The 18198-nt window shown below is 44.1% G+C and overlaps 1 protein-coding gene across 7 annotated transcripts in view; it reads left to right on the plus strand.

Moving 5' to 3' along the window:
• Window positions 1-18198, plus strand: part of PBRM1 (polybromo 1) — a 411924-nt gene that overhangs the window by 113689 nt on the left and 280037 nt on the right. For all 7 annotated transcript variants that reach the window (XM_078776019.1, XM_078776017.1, XM_078776018.1 and 4 more), the window contains exons 10-11: window positions 2443-2534; window positions 16273-16486. In XM_078776019.1, the coding sequence (XP_078632145.1) occupies window positions 2443-2534; window positions 16273-16486 (306 nt within the window). The remainder of the gene's footprint in view (window positions 1-2442; window positions 2535-16272; window positions 16487-18198) is intronic.

An 18198-nucleotide genomic window follows, 5' to 3' on the forward strand; every position in this document is an offset into this window, starting at 1 on the left:
ACATATGCTGATGATGCAGAAGACCTGCCTGAGTTCGAAGACTGGTGTCACCAGAGAGGAGAAGACATTCCCAACTTTCAGTACTGGGCAACTGTGCTGGAACTAGAGATGTTGGTACTGGTCTACATGCGTTCTCTGCGGCAGGCTTCATTCACGATGTACCTTGATGCCCTGACGGACCTGGTCCCATGGTTCCATGCCTTAGACCACACACACTATGCCAGGTCCACACACACACACACACACACACACCACCCTGTTCACCTGAGGGACATGGTTGCACTCCCAAATGAAGCACCCAGATGTAGCCAGATAATTCAGGGCTGGCAACTTCACTGTACAGAAGACGAAGAAGGTGTTCTCTTCGATCCCAATCGAATCGAAATCTTGCAAAAATCAAATCTCTGAATCTGAGATGGCCCAATATCCAGATCTTTTCATAATATGATAGTCTACTAGTGTGCCAAATTTGGTGCTTTCCTCACAAAATGCACAATTGTTATGCTAAGTTGCCCCACTATAGGTGCTTTTTTGCAAACTCCAAGCAGGCTTTCATGTGTCTTTCACTGAGGAGAGGCTTCCATCTCACCACTCTGCCATAAAGCCCAAATCGGTGGTGTTGCAGTGATGGTTGTCCTTCTGGAAGTTTCTCCCATCTCCACACAGGATCTCTGGAGCTCAGCCAGAGTGACCATCGAGTTCTTGGTCACCTCTATTACCAAGGCCCTTCTCCCCCGATTGCTCAATTTGGCCGGGCGGCCAGCTCAATTAAGAGTCCTGGTTGTTCCAAACTTCTTCCATTGAAGAATTATGGAGGCCACTGTGCTCTTGGGAACCTTCAATGCAACAGAATTTGTTTTGTAGGCTTCCCCACATCTGTGGCTCGACAAAATCCTGTCTCTGAGCTCTGCAGGCAGTTCCTTCGACCTCAAGGCTTGGTTTTTGCTCTGATATGCATTGTCAGCTGTGAGACCTCATATAGACAGGTGTGTGCCTTTCCAAATCATGTCCAATCAATTGAATTTACCACAGGTGGACTCCAATCAAGGTGTAGAAACATCTCAAAGATGATCGAGAGAAATGGGAAGCACCTGAGCTAAATTTCAAGTGTCATAGCAAAGGGTCTGAATACCTATGTCAATGTGATATTTCAGTTTTTTCTTTTTAATATGTCTGCAAAACTTTCTAAAATCCTGTTTTCTCTTTGTCATTATGGTGTATTGAGTGTAGATTGATGAGGGAAAAAATGAATTTAAACGATTTCAGCATAAGGCTGCAACATAACAAAATGTGAAAAAAGTGAAGGGGTCTGAATACTTTCTGAATGCACTGTATCTGTACTTGTTTAGTTTTAGTTTTGCTTTGGTTTTTTTAATATACATTAATTTTTAATATGGTAGAATAATATGCCAAGAAGAGTAGTGAAAGATTGTTGATCATTTTAAAAGGAGATGAAATGGTACTTTGAGGAAAAGATAAATGATGGATGTTGGAGACTGATGGGTAGACACAGGTACATGCTGTTGTTTATTTGTATTTCTCATACTAGGGCATGCCCGTACTATATATAAGCTAGGACGTGCCCGTACGTGGGTGCCCGTTCCTTGCCAAAAAAAAAAAAAAAAAAAATTTTGTGTAGGGGTGTGTGTGTGTAAACATCCTAGGGCGTGCCCGTACGTGGGTGCAAAAAAACATGCGTGCAAACAACAACAACAAAAAAAAACTTTGAAACCACGTGGCAGTAACGACCACAGAACCCCCCCCCCCCCCCCCCCTCTATTTACATGAATGGTTTGGTCCATTCGCAACGACCACAGAACCCCCCCCCTCTATTTACATGAAATGGTTTGGTCCAAAGCGAACGGCTTGCGGTGTTTGGTAAAGAAATCGCCATAGCTCGGTAACTACTTGTCCGATTAATTTCAAACCTTGAAAAGGCACATCCTCGGGTCCCCAGCAATATACCTGGCAAGTTTCAAGTATATCGGACCGGTAGTTGTCGAGAAACAGCGGTCACAGACAAACATACACACATACACACATACACACATACAAACACACATACACACATACACACAGAGATTAATGGAATTATAGATAGATGTGCTCCCCCTAGTCCCCCTTACATTTTGCGACCTGTATTAGTTTTTCCCACTTGTCACTCTTTTTTTTTTAGCTTTCTGTACTTGTTGCTTTTTTCCTTCATTTGTCCTTTGTATTCCCCGGCCTCCAAAAAATCAATTTGTTTTCTTTCTCCTCGCCTATTTGGTCATGTGGTATTTAAATCAAAATCATGGCATTGGGATTTCGAGGTTTTTTTGAAGTTGGGGTGAAAATGCATATGTCATGCTATTCCATCAGCAAAATGTCCTTCTCATCTTCTTTGTCCTTTTTTTCTTCATGATATTTCATTGTGGCACTCATGTGGCACGTGTGCCTTAGGAACCGCCGGACAGCTCAGGGTGACCGTTTGTCAGCCATCACAATGTCGTTGCAATATGGATCTGAGAGTGAGGATGAGCAGAACTCCAACGGTATGTTACTCTACCCTTTGGGAACTACATATTGAAGTTATTTTGTGAAGCATTGTAAGCTTCATTGTACAATGCCTTCAGAAAGTATTCACACCCCTTGACTTTTTTACATATTGTTGTGTTACAGCTTGAATTTAAAATGGATTCAATTCAGATTTTTTTTGTCACTGATCTACACATAACACCCCATAATGTCAAAGTGGAATTATATATTTTGGAAATTTTTACAAAATAATTAAAAACGAAAAGCTGAAATGCCATAAGTCAATAAGTATTCAACCCCTTTGCTATGACACTCAAATTTGCTATGACATGAGTGCTATGACACTCAATTTCAAAAAACGATGTCTTCAAATTGATTGGAGTCCACCTGTGGTCAATTAAATTGATTGGACATTACTTAGAAAGAAACACACTTTTCTATATAAGGTCCCACAGTTGACAGCGCATGTCAGAGCAGAAACTCTACCATGAAGTCCAAGGAATTGTCCATAGAACTCCGAGATATAAATGTGAGGAGGCATAGATCTGGGGAAGGGTATAAAACAATTTCTAGAGTGTTGAAAGTTCCCAAGAGCACAATGAGCTCCATCATTAGGAAATGGAAAGAATATAGAATTACCCATACTCTTTCTAGAGCTGGCTGTCTGACCAAACTGAGCAACTAGGCAAGAAGGACCTTGGTCAGGGAGGTGACGAAGATCCCAATGACTACTCCAACAGAACTACAGAGTTCCTTGGCTGAGATTGGAGAACCTGTCTGAACGACAACAGTGTCTGCAGCACTTCACAAATCTAGGCTTTATGGGAGTGGCCAGACGGAAGCCAGTCCTGAGAAAAAGGCACATGACAGCATGCCTGGAGTTTGCAAAAAGGCACGTGAAAGATTGAGAGCATGAGGCAAAAGATTATTTGGTCTGATGAGACGAAAATTGATCTCTGGCCTGAATGCAAAGCGCGACGTCTGGCAGAAACAGAGCACAGCTCATCACCCATCCAACACCATCCCTACTATGAAGCATGTAGTAAGGGCATTTTATGAGATATTTCACAAATCTGTTAACTAAATTGTTACCAAAAAATTTCTTCACCAATATGTTTGTAAAGGTGTGTAATAACATGTGTTAAAATGTTGAAGTTCAACTCCCGTGGGAAACCCAGAAAAAAAGCTGTTGAATTCGGGTACCGAAAAATTATTTTCGAGAATTTTTATTTTTTTTAATTGGCCCTTAAGTAACTTATGAGGGGTCAAATAAGGGTTTTTCATGATTCTGAGTTGATTGTTAACATTTATATTTTCACTTTTACATTTACACACAAAGTAGCTTTTATTTCACATACATATATAATACTCAAGAGTTATTTCTCATTCACAATGTCAGAAGTTTCAACAGTCATTGTCTATGTCTTCTTCAGACTCAACAACATCATGACTGCAGTTTCTGCATGTAATGCCATTACAGACTCCACAGGCCGAGATGCACGTAACCCCATTCTTCTTGCAGCTGCATCGCCGGTTGCTGCAATCTCCATGACAATTACAGCTCGTGAACTGCAATAGCTCCTCAGGAGCCGTGGGGTCCAGTGTTGGAACTGGCTCATACCCATGCACACCTATTGTCCATCCATAGTCACTGGGGCCATTCCAGTTGGAGTGTGGGAACTCAGGATCGTTGGCTTTGATCACCCACCCCGCTGCCCAGAGTGTGTCACCTGGAGTGAGGAGTGGCTGATCATAAGCCAGGGAGGAGGAAAGCTCAGCGAGGGGGAGAAACATGATCGCGTTCGTTCCTGTCTGTTTCCTGTTCGTAAATGGAATAATCTTTACTTCAGTTCCTCTCAGGATCTTAGCTTTGTCGAGTGCCTTCAACTTCACCCGGGGGAAAGCTGCTGTTGTCTGTGGATCTGGCAAAGGTGGTGCCGGAGAGGTGACTTCGATCCAACCCATTGAGTGAAAGGGAGTGTTTCCGTGAATAGAGACAATGTTTAAATCTATATTGTCTCCAACAAACTGAGTGACTGCATTGTTTGTTTCCCTAACCTCCATAAAGACCACCTGATCATTACTTGACAATTCACTTTCACTGGCTGGCACTTTGGCTGTCATCACTGATTGATCCTCAAGCGCAGCATCAACCGCAACCTCATCATTGATCTGTTCATCGGTTTCCTCCACAATGGTGTCAAGAGTGCCAGAAGTATCTGGAACATCATCTCCACTCCTACTATTAAGGAAGCAGTATTTGTAGTTTTGTGTCTCCGTGTAAGACTCAGTGTATCCCAGCCGGTGGAACTTGTTGAGCATCCATTTTGACCCAAATCTATGATCAAGTTGTATGGCAAGCCCCATTTGGTGTGGCAATACTCCAGACCGAGGTCGACAGGCCTTAATAAAATTCTGCCCCCAAACTGCAACTCTTTCGTCTGTCTTGACAATCGGTCTCAAGAACATCTGAAGGCTTGCAGGAACAAGTGTCAGCTGACTATCGATGTCAGTCATACTGTGTGTGGTGGGGTATGACTTCGGACCTAAATCAATCAAGGCAATATAATTGGATATGAACTTGAGTGCCGTCTTTATGATCTGAGTCTTCTCATCTCCATGGTCAAGATTAGCATGATGCTCTCGCAGAATATTGTCGGTGCCATCTTTGAGACAGAGTACATCTGCCCTTCTTTCCTGTGTTGTGAAATACAAGGTGTCTTCGTATTTCTCTAGAAGTTTTATCTTTAGCCAATGCTTTGAATAAGAAAGGCTCTTCTCTGGTGACTGATCAAACTCCTGCAGCTTTTCATGGACTTGGTCCATGTTCATTACCCCATGCTCTAATTCTGAGTCTAACCATTCGCAGAATTCAATAAAAACTGCCTCTCGCTCCTCATCAATACTCCTCTGTCCTCTCTTCCTTTTTCCTTCCTCATCAGTCTTGGACAAACTGTCACCTCTCGCAAACATAAGTTTGCATCGCAAATGGTACAGTGTTTCTTCTGCTACCAAGTCGTTGATCCCTTCCAGGCGGCCAGTGACTTCAGTGCCCCAGTCATCCCCGCGACTCCGTGCTGTCTTCAGCAAGCTTGCCTTCAGTGTATCTGCAGTCAAATTATCTGGCACTCTGTATTTCTTTCTAGCTTGTGCTGGATTATTTTTGTAGAGCTGGGCTGGTTGGTTGCAAAGAATGCATACATCCTTATACAGGAGGTCAACTGACTGTGATCTTCTAGAACTGCAGCCAGTTGATGAACTGAACTCACAAGTAGTGCGTCTTCTCTTCAACTTTGATGACTCTTTCTCTGCCTTTGATGCTTGAGCTGACTTCTTGGTGGTTGCAACAAAGTTGTTGTACAGATCATTTTTACACTTCTGGTGGTACCTCAGTTTTCCTTCCTTTTGAGCCTCCTTCATACGTTCCACAACAGTAACATTTTCGACAGTTTCTGCTTGTTTCAATAAAGTTGAGTATCCCTTTGGAGTTGCCTGTATGAGCCTTTCAGCTGGTGTATCCGAGCGTGCACAGATGAAGCAATTGAGCACAGGTGGAGTAACGTCTTCATCCATATTGCTAGACTCCATGTCCTGCAAAGTAGAAAATGAGATATATTTAGAAATTATTTTTCCACAAAGGAGTGTCTGTGGTGAAATATAAATGTTAACAATCAACTCAATCATGAAAAACCCTTATTTGACCCCTCATAAGTTACTTAAGGGCCGATTAAAAAAAATAAAAATTCTCGAAAATAATTTTTCGGTACCCGAATTCAACAGCTTTTTTTCTGGGTTTCCCACGGGAGTTGACCTTCAACATTTTAACACATGTTATTACACACCTTTACAAACATATTGGTGAAGAAATTTTTTGGTAACAATTTAGTTAACAGGTTTTCATATGTTTCCCTTACTAATGGTGGTGGCAGCATTATGCTATGGGGATGCTTTTCAGTGGCAAGGACTGGGAGACTTGTAAGGATAGAGGGAACCATGAATGGAGACAAATACAGGCAAATCCTTTCGGAAAACCTGCTTCAGAGTGAAAAGACCTGAGACTGCGGCGAAGATTTATGTTCCAACAGGACAATGAACCCAAGCATACAGCCAAAGTAACACTTGAATGGCTTCAGAACAAGAACATGAAAGTCCTTGAGTGGCCCAGTCAAAGCTCAGACTTTAATCGCATTGAGAAACTGTGGAAAGACTTGACGCTTGCTGTTCACTGATGCTCCCCATCCAACTTCAAATCAAATCAAATCAAAGTTTATTTGTCATATGTGCAGTAGACAGTTGTATACTATACAATGAAATGCTTTGAGTGCGAGACCTCCCCAACAATGCAGCAAAATAACACAATCATACTAAAATACGCCATTTTGTGTCTGTCTGTCTGTCTAATGAATGTTTGATGCCAATACATTCCGTCGTTACTTATCCAATCTCAACAAAACTTGACAGGATGATGAAGGGTTACATAATGAAGGTTGTAGCCCCTCCCCCCCCCCCAAGGGGGTTTTCTCCCCCGAGCGGGTTTTCCCCGCCATTGCCGTCAATGAGGTTGCATGTTGAGGTGTATATCAATGTTAAATTAGCTTTATCGTGGCGTTTTTCCAAAGAAGAAGATTTATCGTGGCGTTTTTCCAAAGACGCTTTTAATTACAAAATTAATGATAATCGCATATTGTTAATGTTATTACAAAACAATATTAATACTAATAATGTCCCACTTCCACAAGGCGTTTTTCCTGCAGTGATAACGTGTATAAATAACTTATAGTTATAATGGCGTTTCTGTGTTAGCAACGGGTTCTACAGGAAGTAAAAATATTATAAACCACAAACACGTATGCTTAGCTTTTTAAACAGTCGCTAATGCTGTTTATAACACTAAATAAAGAAATTTGGAGGAATCCCGACATCTGTAAAGTAAGGTTTACTTACAGAACTGAGCGAAGATCTACTGTACTGTATATAACCCACAAATGTTGGGTTAATAACATGGCCCTTTCTAACCGTGGCATTTTTCGTAGCGAACTTTTGAAACTCGTTCATGCTGTTTGATACGAAACTGAAAAGGAGGAAGACCGGGGTGTGCTCATTTACCAAGCAGCTAGCTTGTGCTTGTCAAGCCAGCCGTTCCTTAACGGTTTTCAATGCAATGCTTGCTCGAATGCTTAAACCATTTGGCGATCTCTCCACAAGAAACTTGGTAAATGAACACACCCAATGTCCTTGAGACCCGACCATAGATCGACTGTAATCTATATACCCCAAAGAGGAATGACCCTTCTTATCGCTCCCGTAGTGAGCGGGTGTACGAGTTGTATAAATGTCAATTACGCATTTCTGTCACTTTGTAATACTAGAAACATCCTTTCCCCCAGGGCAAGGGAGCTTGAGGGCAAATCCAATTGCATAAGAATCACCCCCTCCCCCAATCCAAAAGCCAAAGTGACCCGACCCACCCGTATTCAGGGCACGACCCCCTTTAATATGATAAACGTGCTTGTAACATAAATACACAAAAATAATATAGCAAAGTAGAATAAGAAGTAAATATAATCTTACTATAATTCACCAAATGTCTGTCAGTCTGTTCGAAGGTACCGCAAAAACGGCTCAACCGATCGAAACGATATTTTGTATGGATACTCCTGGGATCTCCAGGAGTAAAATAGGCTATTTCGTTTTTCCAATTTCAGCTTTGGTCTCCAGTATTCTCAGGTTTGGACTCCCGCATAACATTCACGTTCGCATAACGTCCATTGTGACGATGTTCTCATTGTGAGGATGTTGTGACGATGTATGTGTTCACGGTAGTGTTTGACGTGACGGTGTGAACGTAATTTCGTAATGTTTTTCGTTTCGTAATCCTTTAATGAACGTTTAATGTTTAATGAACGTTTAATGTTTAATGAACGTTTAATGCCCTTAGATGTCCGGGGCCGCATGCGCGCTACACTGGACGGGCCAGTGTGTACCTTGCCCTTCGCCGTCAGGCTCAGGTAAACCGCTGAGCCCTATCCATGATGGGGACTGGGGCTTGAGACAGTGTCCTTCATTAAAAGTATAATAAACGCTGTCTTCATCGATCTTGCCAAGGCCGTAACAGCCGTAACGTTTAACCTCTACATGAGAGAATTCCACATAGCTATTTGGGCGGTGAATACGCTAACAGATCGCTGTCTCTATCGATCTTGTCAAGGCCATAACAGCTATCGGCTCAAAATCCTTTTAACTGTTGATTTGGTACAGTTACACGTATCGGGAATTTGGTACACGTATCGGGAGTACATACGACATAGCGATAGTGAACACTATTTATCGATCACGAATCACGATCACGATCATCATGATCATAGTGTATCGATCACGATTTGAAACACGATGGAATAATATTTACCGATTATGAACAGTGATGTGGCTTTTATTGAAATTCTAAAGATACTCTTTAGATTTTGATGATTTGCGTGTGATATGATTCAATGGATGTTTATATGAATCATTTAAAATGAAATAAAACCTGCAATTTCTGATATTTTGCCTTTTCATTTGGGCTTCCCAATTGAAGCCCCGCACATAGGGCGGGAACCGTTGCTTATAAAATAAAATACAATATGGAATAATACAATATGGAATAAAATACAAAAAAATACCCTTCCTCCCGTCCATGGTACACTGAATCTTGTGGTGAGGCAGTTGCCCTGAAACAACTTGCCTTTGCCTCTTGGAAGGCTAATCCAACTGAAGGCAATCTCAGTTCCTTCCACCAAGCTCGGAACAAGTGTGTGTCTACCCTCAGGAGTGCCAGGAAGCACTATCTCTCCACACTCAAGAATGAACTCTCAAACCTGTCTCCTTCCTCCAAATCCTGGTGGCATCTGGTCAAATCCGTTTCTGGTGTTTGTTCCCCCTCCATCCCCTCCCTTACCTCAAATGGCCACACAGTTGACATCGCACGAGACAAAGCCGAATGCCTCAACTCTGTGTTTGCCTCAAAATCTTTAGTCCCAAACCCATCTCTCTCTGTTCCCACCTTTCCCAGTCGAACCCAACTGCTCCTGGACTCTGTGTCCTTCTCTCCTGACAGGGTGGAGGAGTTGTTGTCTAACCTCGACTCTGATTCTGCAACTGGACCAGACGGCGTCAGCCCACGGGTCCTAAAATCCTGCTCTGCCGCTCTATCTCACCCTCTCTCTGTTCTTTTCACCCTCTCTTTTGCTCAAGGTCATCTGCCAGCATCCTGGAAATCAGCAAACATTACCGCTTTACACAAAAAAGGTGCAAAAACAGATCCTTGCAACTACAGACCAATCAGCCTGCTCCCAATTATCAGCAAAGTCATGGAATCCATCATTGCTTCGGATATGAAATCTTTCCTCTTCTCCAATGGATTGATCTCTGATCATCAATTTGGTTTCAGACCAGGTCACTCTACTCAGGGCATGCTGCTTCTGCTTTCTCAACAATGGATGAAGGTCCTCAATGCCAAACAGGAAATCAGAGCTGTCTCCCTTGACATATCACGTGCCTTCGATACGGTCTGCCACCCAGCTCTGCTCACCAAACTCTCCTCCTATGGTATCCATGGAAATCTCCATGCATGGCTTGCGGACTTCCTCACTGGTCGTAGTCAACGTGTGGCCCTGAATGGATTTCTCTCATCTCCCCTTCCTGTTCAGGCTGGAGTTCCCCAAGGCAGTGTTCTGGGCCCTGTGCTTTTTCTGGTCTTTATCAATGATCTCTCCGACTCTCTGGAAAATCCTCTCTATCTCTTTGCTGATGACTCCACTCTCTGCCGCTCCATTCCTCTTCCCTCAGATCGGCAGTCTGCAGCCTCCTCACTCTCTGAAGACTTGGACAAAATCACAGACTGGTCAAACAAGTGGAACATGTCTTTCAATCCTGACAAATCTCACACTCTGACTATGTCTCTCCGAAAAGATCGACTGGACAACCCTCCCATCTACTTTCTCAACAATCCTCTCCAAGAAGTTCTGTCGCTCAAGCTTTTGGGTCTCACTATCTGCCATGATCTTTCTTGGGAAAACCACATTTTCAAGCTGGCCTCCAAAGCCAGTCGCCGACTGGGCATCCTCCGTTGTGCGAAGTCCTTCCTCGGCACACCTGAGCTCCTCACCACATACAAGTCTTTCATCCGCCGCTCAATGGAATACTGTTCTCCCCTATGGGCCGTTGCACCTGCCTCACACCTAGCTCGGCTTCACGCTGTTGAAACCAAAGCTTTCAGAATTATTGGAATCTCCCACGATGAAGCTATCTCTGAGGGCCTTTCACTCACTCACCGCAGGCAGGTAGGCGGTCTTTCTGTCTTCTACCGACTCCTCTCCGGCCTTGCTCCCCCAGCTCTCTCTGTGCTCTGTCCCCCAAATATTCCGACAGGTCACACAAGATCTGCCAGCAACCCTTTGATGGTTAAACTGCCGAAATCTCGGCTCTCTGCTCACCTTCACTCTTTCATTCCTCTTTTCTCCCGCCTCTGGAACAAACTCCCACACTCCCTTCAATCCCACTCCTCCCTCCAGGTCCTTATAACAGCTGTTCACCACCATCTCTTGTCTTCCCCCAACCAAAACCTTGATATTTTCTACCCCCGCTAATTCACCCCAGATCCACCTTGTTTGAAATTCCAACTTCTTTCCTGGATGTCCTGGCAGTGTCCATATGTTTTATACCTCTCCCACCCTCCCCCCCCCCTTCCCATGCCCCCCCCACCCCAAAGCCCTCTCCCTCCCACAGATCTCTCGATGTCTCCATGTCTCTCGGTCCCTGCTCTCAAATGTTGTGTTTGTGTCCTTCCCCCTCTCTCCCCATCTTGTCTACCGCTCCCGATGTTATATGTTTTATGTGTCGGTTTGTCTTTCTGTGTGAGTAATGTTCGTTCTTTCACGAGCCTCGATCTTGTATACAAAAAAAACAAAAAACTAAGTGACTAATACAGTGAGGTAGTGGTGCGACCAGTGCAGTAACAGGATAATATACGCATGGCATATACAGGGCATAAGGGTAATGGATGGGGAGTGCAAGAGCATAAATTATATAGAGAATAGAATAGTATTGCACATGAGGTATGAGGTAGCAGCAGGTATGGTGATGGCAGTAGTTGGGGTACAACGGGCACAAGTCAGTGCAGGTATGCTGCTGGGCAGCTGGGGGAGTCAGTTTAAGAGTCTTATGCCCTGGGGGTAGAAGCTGTCCCGAAGCCTGCTGGTACGGGACCGGATGCTCCAGAACCTCCTACCAGACGGGAGCAGGGAGAACAGTTTGTGGCTGGGGTGGCTAGGGTCATTGATTATCTTCCGGCCCTTTCTCCGGCACCTCTTGGAGTAAATATCCTGTACAGCTGGCAATTTGCCACCTGTGATGTGCTGTGCAGCTTTCACCACCCTCTGTGGAGCCTTGTGGTCGAGGGCGGAGCAGCTGCCGTACCAGGCAGTGATGCAGCCGGACAGCCGGACAGGATACTCTCAATGGTGCACCGGTATAAGTTGGCCAGGATTTGAGGGGCTATGCCAAATTTATTCAGCCCCCTAAGGAAAAACAGGCATTGACGGAGCCGTCTTGACCATTATGCCGGTGTGATGGGACCACGTTAGATCCTCTGTGATGTGGACACCGAGGAACTTGAAGCTGCTGACTCTCTCTACTTCAATCCCATCAATGTGGATGGGGGCGTGTCCCTCCCCCTGCTGCATCCTGTAGTGCACGATCATCTCCTTAGTATTGCTGATGTTGAGGGAGAGGCTGTTGTCCTGACACCACTCTGCTCGGGCTCTTTTACCTCCTCCCTGTAGGCTGGCTCATCACCATCTGTGATCAGGCCTACAACGGTGGTGTCATCAGCAAACTTAATGATGGAGTTGGAGCTGCGTGTGGCCACACAGTCGTGGGTGTACAGGTAGTACAGGACAGGGCTCAGGACGCATCCCTGGGGAGCTCCCATGTTCAGAACCAGTGTAGAGGAGATGTTGTTGCCTATACACACCACCTGTGGTCTACCCGTCGAAGTCTAGGATCCAATTGCAAAGGGAGGTATTGAGTCCTCGGTCTCTGAGCTTGGTGACGAGCTTGGCGGGAACAATGGTGTTGAATGCTGAGCTATAGTTAATGAACAGCATCCTCACATACGTAGGTGTTCCTCTTATCCAGGTGTGATAAGGCGGTGTGCAGAGCAGTGGCGATGGCGTCCTCTGTGGATCTGTTGGAGCGGTAGGCAAATCGGAATGGGTCCAGTGTGTCTGGTAGAGTAAAGTTGATGTAGGTTTTGACCAGCCTCTCAAAGCACTTCATGATGACAGATGTGAGTGCTATGGGGCGATAATCATTTAGGCAGGTTACATTTGATTTTTTAGCTCACCTGGAACGAAGTTCAGAGGAGCTTATGCGATGGCGCGTCATCAGTCCGTCCGTCAGTCCGTAAATACTTGAAACCTCTTCTCCGAAACCGCTAATGGGATTGCGACCACATTTGGCACAAATTATATGTGTTATGTTGTGACTAAAGTTTGTTCACGGCATTAAAAAAAATCGGAGTCTAAGGGGGTCTACCTGCGATCAAAATGGATCCAGGTTTGACCCCCCAAAATAGGAATTAGCATTTTCCTCTGAAACTACACACACTATTTCAATGAAACTTTACCACAACCTTCATCACCTGTGATGTACCAAAGTTCGTTCACGGCATTAAAAAAAAATCTGTCCCTTTGGGGGTCTACCTGGGGTCAAAGTGGGTCCAGGTTTAACCCCCCAAAATAGATATTTGCTTTCGTCTCTGAAATTACACACTCAATTTTGATGGAACTTAACCACAACCTTCACCACCCGTGATGTTTCCAAAGTTTGTTCCTGGCATTTAAAGATCTGCCCCTTTGAGGTTTACGGGGGGGGGGGGGGGGGAGTTGCCCCCCAAAATAGGTGGTTGCTTTCTTCTCAGAAACTACACGCGCTATTCTGATGAAACTTGACCACAACCTTCATCACCCGTGATGTACCAACGTTTGTTCACGGCATTAAAATAAAATCTGCCCCTTTGGTGGTCTATGGGGCGTTGCCCCCTAAAATAGGTATTTGCTTTCTTCTCAGAAACTACACTTGCAATTCTGATGAAACTTGACCACAACCTTAATCACCCATGTTGTCCCAAAGTTTGTTCCTGGAATTAAAAAAAATCAGGGTCAAAGGTGGTCTTGGGGGGGGGGGGGGGGGGGGACATGGGCTTTGCCCCACAAAATAGGTATTTTCTTTTTTCTTAGAACTTACACACACAATTTCAATGCAACTTCACCACAACCTTCATCATCTGTGATGTACCAATGTTTGTTCAAGGCATTGGAAAAATTACGGTCTAAGGAGGTATACGGAGTGGGAGGGGGGGGGGGCTGCCCCCCAAAATAGGTATTTTTTTTGTTTGTTTGTTTAAAGTCTTATGATTACAATGGTATGATTCTACATGCTGCCCTGTTGTCTAGCAACCATTGAAATTGGTTTAAAATACCTTTAGTCAATGTAGTATACTGTTTATTCTACCAGGTGAGCCAGGGGTATTCCCCCTATGTTTTTGGGCACTGCAGTGATAGAGGTAATCTTTGAGCAGGTGGTGATTACAGCCTGTGACAGGGAGCGGTTGAATATGTCCGTAAACACGGCTGCCAGCTGGTCAGCGCGTGCTCTGAGGACACGTCCGGGAATGCTATCTGGGCCGGATGTGAGTGTTTACTCTCTTAAAAGTTTTACCCACAGCAGCCACAGAGATTTAAATCACGTTGTCATCCTGAACTACGGGCGCCCTTGCAGCGGATAAGGCGTCGTTGGTCTCAAACCATGTGTAGAAGGTGTTGAGCTCATCCGGAAGAGAGGTATTGCTGGACGTGGCACAGCTGGTTTCCCTTTGTAGTCCGTAATCGATTGTAATCCTTTCCACATGCGTCACGAGTCTGAGCCTTGGTAGTGTCATTCCACTTTATTCCTGTAATGGCTTTTTGCTTCCTTAATGGATTTCCTGAGATCGTACCTTGATTTCTTATACTCATCCAAATCCCCGGAGTTGTATGCGATGGACCGTGCTATTAGCCTAGCAAGGATATCGCCATTTACCCACGGTTTCTGGTTGGGAAATGTGCATACAGTAATCCTGGGAACGACGTCATCGATGCACTTTCTGATGAAACTGGTGACGGAGTCTGTGTATGTGTTGATATTATTGTCCGAGGCATCCCGGAACATATCCCAGTCAGTGGAATCAAAACAGTCTTGTAGCATAGAATCTGATTGGTCAGACCAGCGTTGGATGGTTCTCGTCACTGACTTTTCCCGTTTCAGTTCCTACCTATAGATGGGTAGTAACAGTATAGAGGCATGATCTGATTAGCCAAAGGGAGGGTGGGGAGGGAGGGCCTTGTATCCTTCCCGTGCTATTGACTTCCTTCAATCCTTCATGGACACTAACCGTTCCCTACACTTCCCATGCTATTGCCTCTTGTTGCGCACAAGATGTGTTGGTTGAGTTTCGGCATGACTTCCTTCAAGTTGGTGTTATTGAAGTCGCCAGCCACGATGAATGCAGCCTCTGGGTGGAGAGTTTCATGCCTGCTAATAGCCCCATCCAGCCCGTTTAGTGCACGAGTGGTATCGGCCTGTGGTGGGTTGTACACCACTGTAATGATCACAGACATAAAATCTCTCAGGAGGTAGAATGGTCGGCATTTGATCATCAGGTATCCGAGATCGGGTGTGCAAGATGATATAAGTGTCTGCGCCAGAGCCATGGCACCAGGTGCTGTTGACCATGAAGCGCACCCCTCCTCCTCTGCCCTTTCCCGAATCCTTTGTTCTATCCAGCCGGTGATTGGAAAAGCCATCTTGACGGAAGGCCGAGTCTGTTATCGATGGGTCGAGCCAGGTCTCCGTGAAAATCAAGACATTGTAGTTCTTAATGTCCTGTTGGAAAGTAAGCATCCCTCTGAGTTATTGTCCAGTGACTGCATTTGTCAGAAGGCATTTGTCAGAAAACATTTGTCAGAATTGTCAGATTTGTCATTGATTGATTGTCATCATTTGTCAGAAAACATTTGTCAGAAGGCCATTTTCCCCGCTAGAGCGGGGGTTACTGGGGTTAGCCTTGCGTGCCCCATGACAATCATGGTTCCCTGTTTGAGGCAATGTTTTTTTATGGCCGGATGCCCTTCCTGACGCCAACCCTTGGTCACGCTCTTACGATGCGCAGGGATACGGTGTACCAATTCTAAATCGGGGTACACACCGGGATCATTCATCCCAGCAAGCTGGTACTCAATTTGCCGACCTCGGAAGGATGACAGGCTGAGTCACCCCCCTGGCGTTAATTCAGCGATCGACCGGGATTCGAACCCAGGATCCTTGGATCCCAAGCCGGCACCCTAACCGCTAAGCCAACACCAGGCTGAATACTTATGTAAATTAGATATAATAAAATTTTAATTCTTTTGTAAACATTTCTTTTTTTTTTTAAAGTCCATTTTGACATTATGTGGTGTTATGTGTAGATCAGTGACCAAAAAAATCAACTTGATCCATTTTATATTCAGGCTGTAAAACAACAAAATGTGAAAAAATCATGCAGAATCATGCAATAAAATTTATTTCTTGGGAATCATGAACTAATATTTTTAAATTATTATTTCTAACCCTAACCCTAAAACACAAAATTGCTTCAAAAATAATATATCACCTGTTTTCCCTCCCTATGATATACAGAAGATGTACAAGACTTAACCTCTGGGGATCATTTAGAAGAAGAAAGCTTGATGGAGGGTGATGGACCTTTGCATCAGCTGTTCATGGCTCTGCAGTCAGAAAGAGATAGACAGGGACGGATATTGTGCGAGTCCTTCCTACGCTTGCCTTCGAAAAAAGATTACCCTGATTACTACATGCACATCAAGCAGCCCATATCCTTGCTTCATGTCAGGTGAGAATAATAATGCCCTTGGTAAAGGTAAATATATAGTGAAAAATATGAGGGAGATATTTTCTGATTTTTTTTTGTTGTTGTTGAAGGCTCCAGTCACAGACTATGTAGTCCTCATCGAGGCCAGGCCTTAAATAAAATAACTCACATTCTAATTGTACATACTTCATGGATGTACTCACATTCTAATTGTACATGCTTTATAGATGTACTCACATTCTAATTGAACGTACTTTATACTTACTCACATTATAATTGTACATACTTTATGGACATACTCACATTCTAATTGTACATACTTTATAGATGTACTCACATTATAATTGAACAAACTTTATAGACTTACATTATAATTGTACATACTTTATGGAAATACTCACATTCTAATTGTACATACTTTATGGATGTACTCACATTCTAATTTAACAAACTTTATAGACTTACTCACATTATAATTGTACATACTTTATGGACATACTCACATTCTAATTGTACATGCTTTATAGATGAACTCACATTCTAATTGTACATACTTTATGGACTTACTCACATTCTAATTGTACATACTTTATGGACATACTCACATTCTAATTGTACATACTTTATAGACGTACTCACATTCTAATTGTACATGCTTTATAGATGAACTCACATTCTAATTGTACATACTTTATGGACTTACTCACATTCTAATTGTACATACTTTATAGAGCCTACTCACATTCTAATTGTACATACTTTGTGGACTTACTCACATTCTAATTGTACATACTTTGGAGATGTATTCACATTCTAATTGTACATACTTTATAGACGTACTCACATTCTAATTGTACATACTTTATAGACGTACTCACATTCTAATTGTACATACTGTTACGTTTGTAGGGAGGTAGACAATGACTACCTTAGAACCAGGTAGAATGCATAGGTAGTGTGGTCCGACTGCCGTGAAGAAGAAGAAACCTCGATGTATCATAAGTAGGAAATTTGTGGAGACCGGATGTCGTGTAAGTGTATCTTCGTCCCCATGAGAGGGGTGGGGATTGTTAATTAGCATGGGATTATGGGTAATTAATCCCCTGTATGTAATTGCCTCTGTAATCTTTTCCTGTGTTCCTTATGACACCACACTACTCACCATAGCCAAGCTAAGCAATCGACACCATAATTAATGACACTAATTAAAATCCAACCGGAAACCAGGCATCAAGCACTACCGTGAACAACATCGACTCGGTGAGCACACAGGCAGGGCCATGAGCCACGTCCTGAAGAGCAGTGATTGGACCGGGATTTGATTGGCACAAGCACTGGTAAGATGGGACTCGCTGGTAGGAGCGGACACGTAGACGTCGTGGGATGACGTCAGAGCCTCAAGTACAAAATAGTTGGAACGGCGGACATCTTCTCGCCCCTTCTCGTTCTGGATCTAATAGCGAACGGTCGCATTTTATCTTCTTGCACAAGGGAGATTCATCATGGGCAGTTGTGTTCCGACATCTTCACAGTGATCGTGAGGAGGAAGAGCTGCGGACCGAGAACTGCGGTTTTTCCCAAGCAAGAACGACGAGTGGACGGGCACTGCCTGCTCGCTGCGCTCTCGGCGAGGCCAGGAGTGAGCGGATGCACAGCGAGGCCTAGTTCGCACCAACGAACGCATTTTCCCGCCAAGGTCGTGACGATCTTTGACGATTCCTGACGAGATTCCA

The sequence above is a fragment of the Myxine glutinosa genome, chromosome 4, assembly GCF_964187855.1.
Source record: "Myxine glutinosa chromosome 4, kmMyxGlut1.1, whole genome shotgun sequence".
Lineage (NCBI taxonomy): Eukaryota > Metazoa > Chordata > Myxini > Myxiniformes > Myxinidae > Myxine > Myxine glutinosa.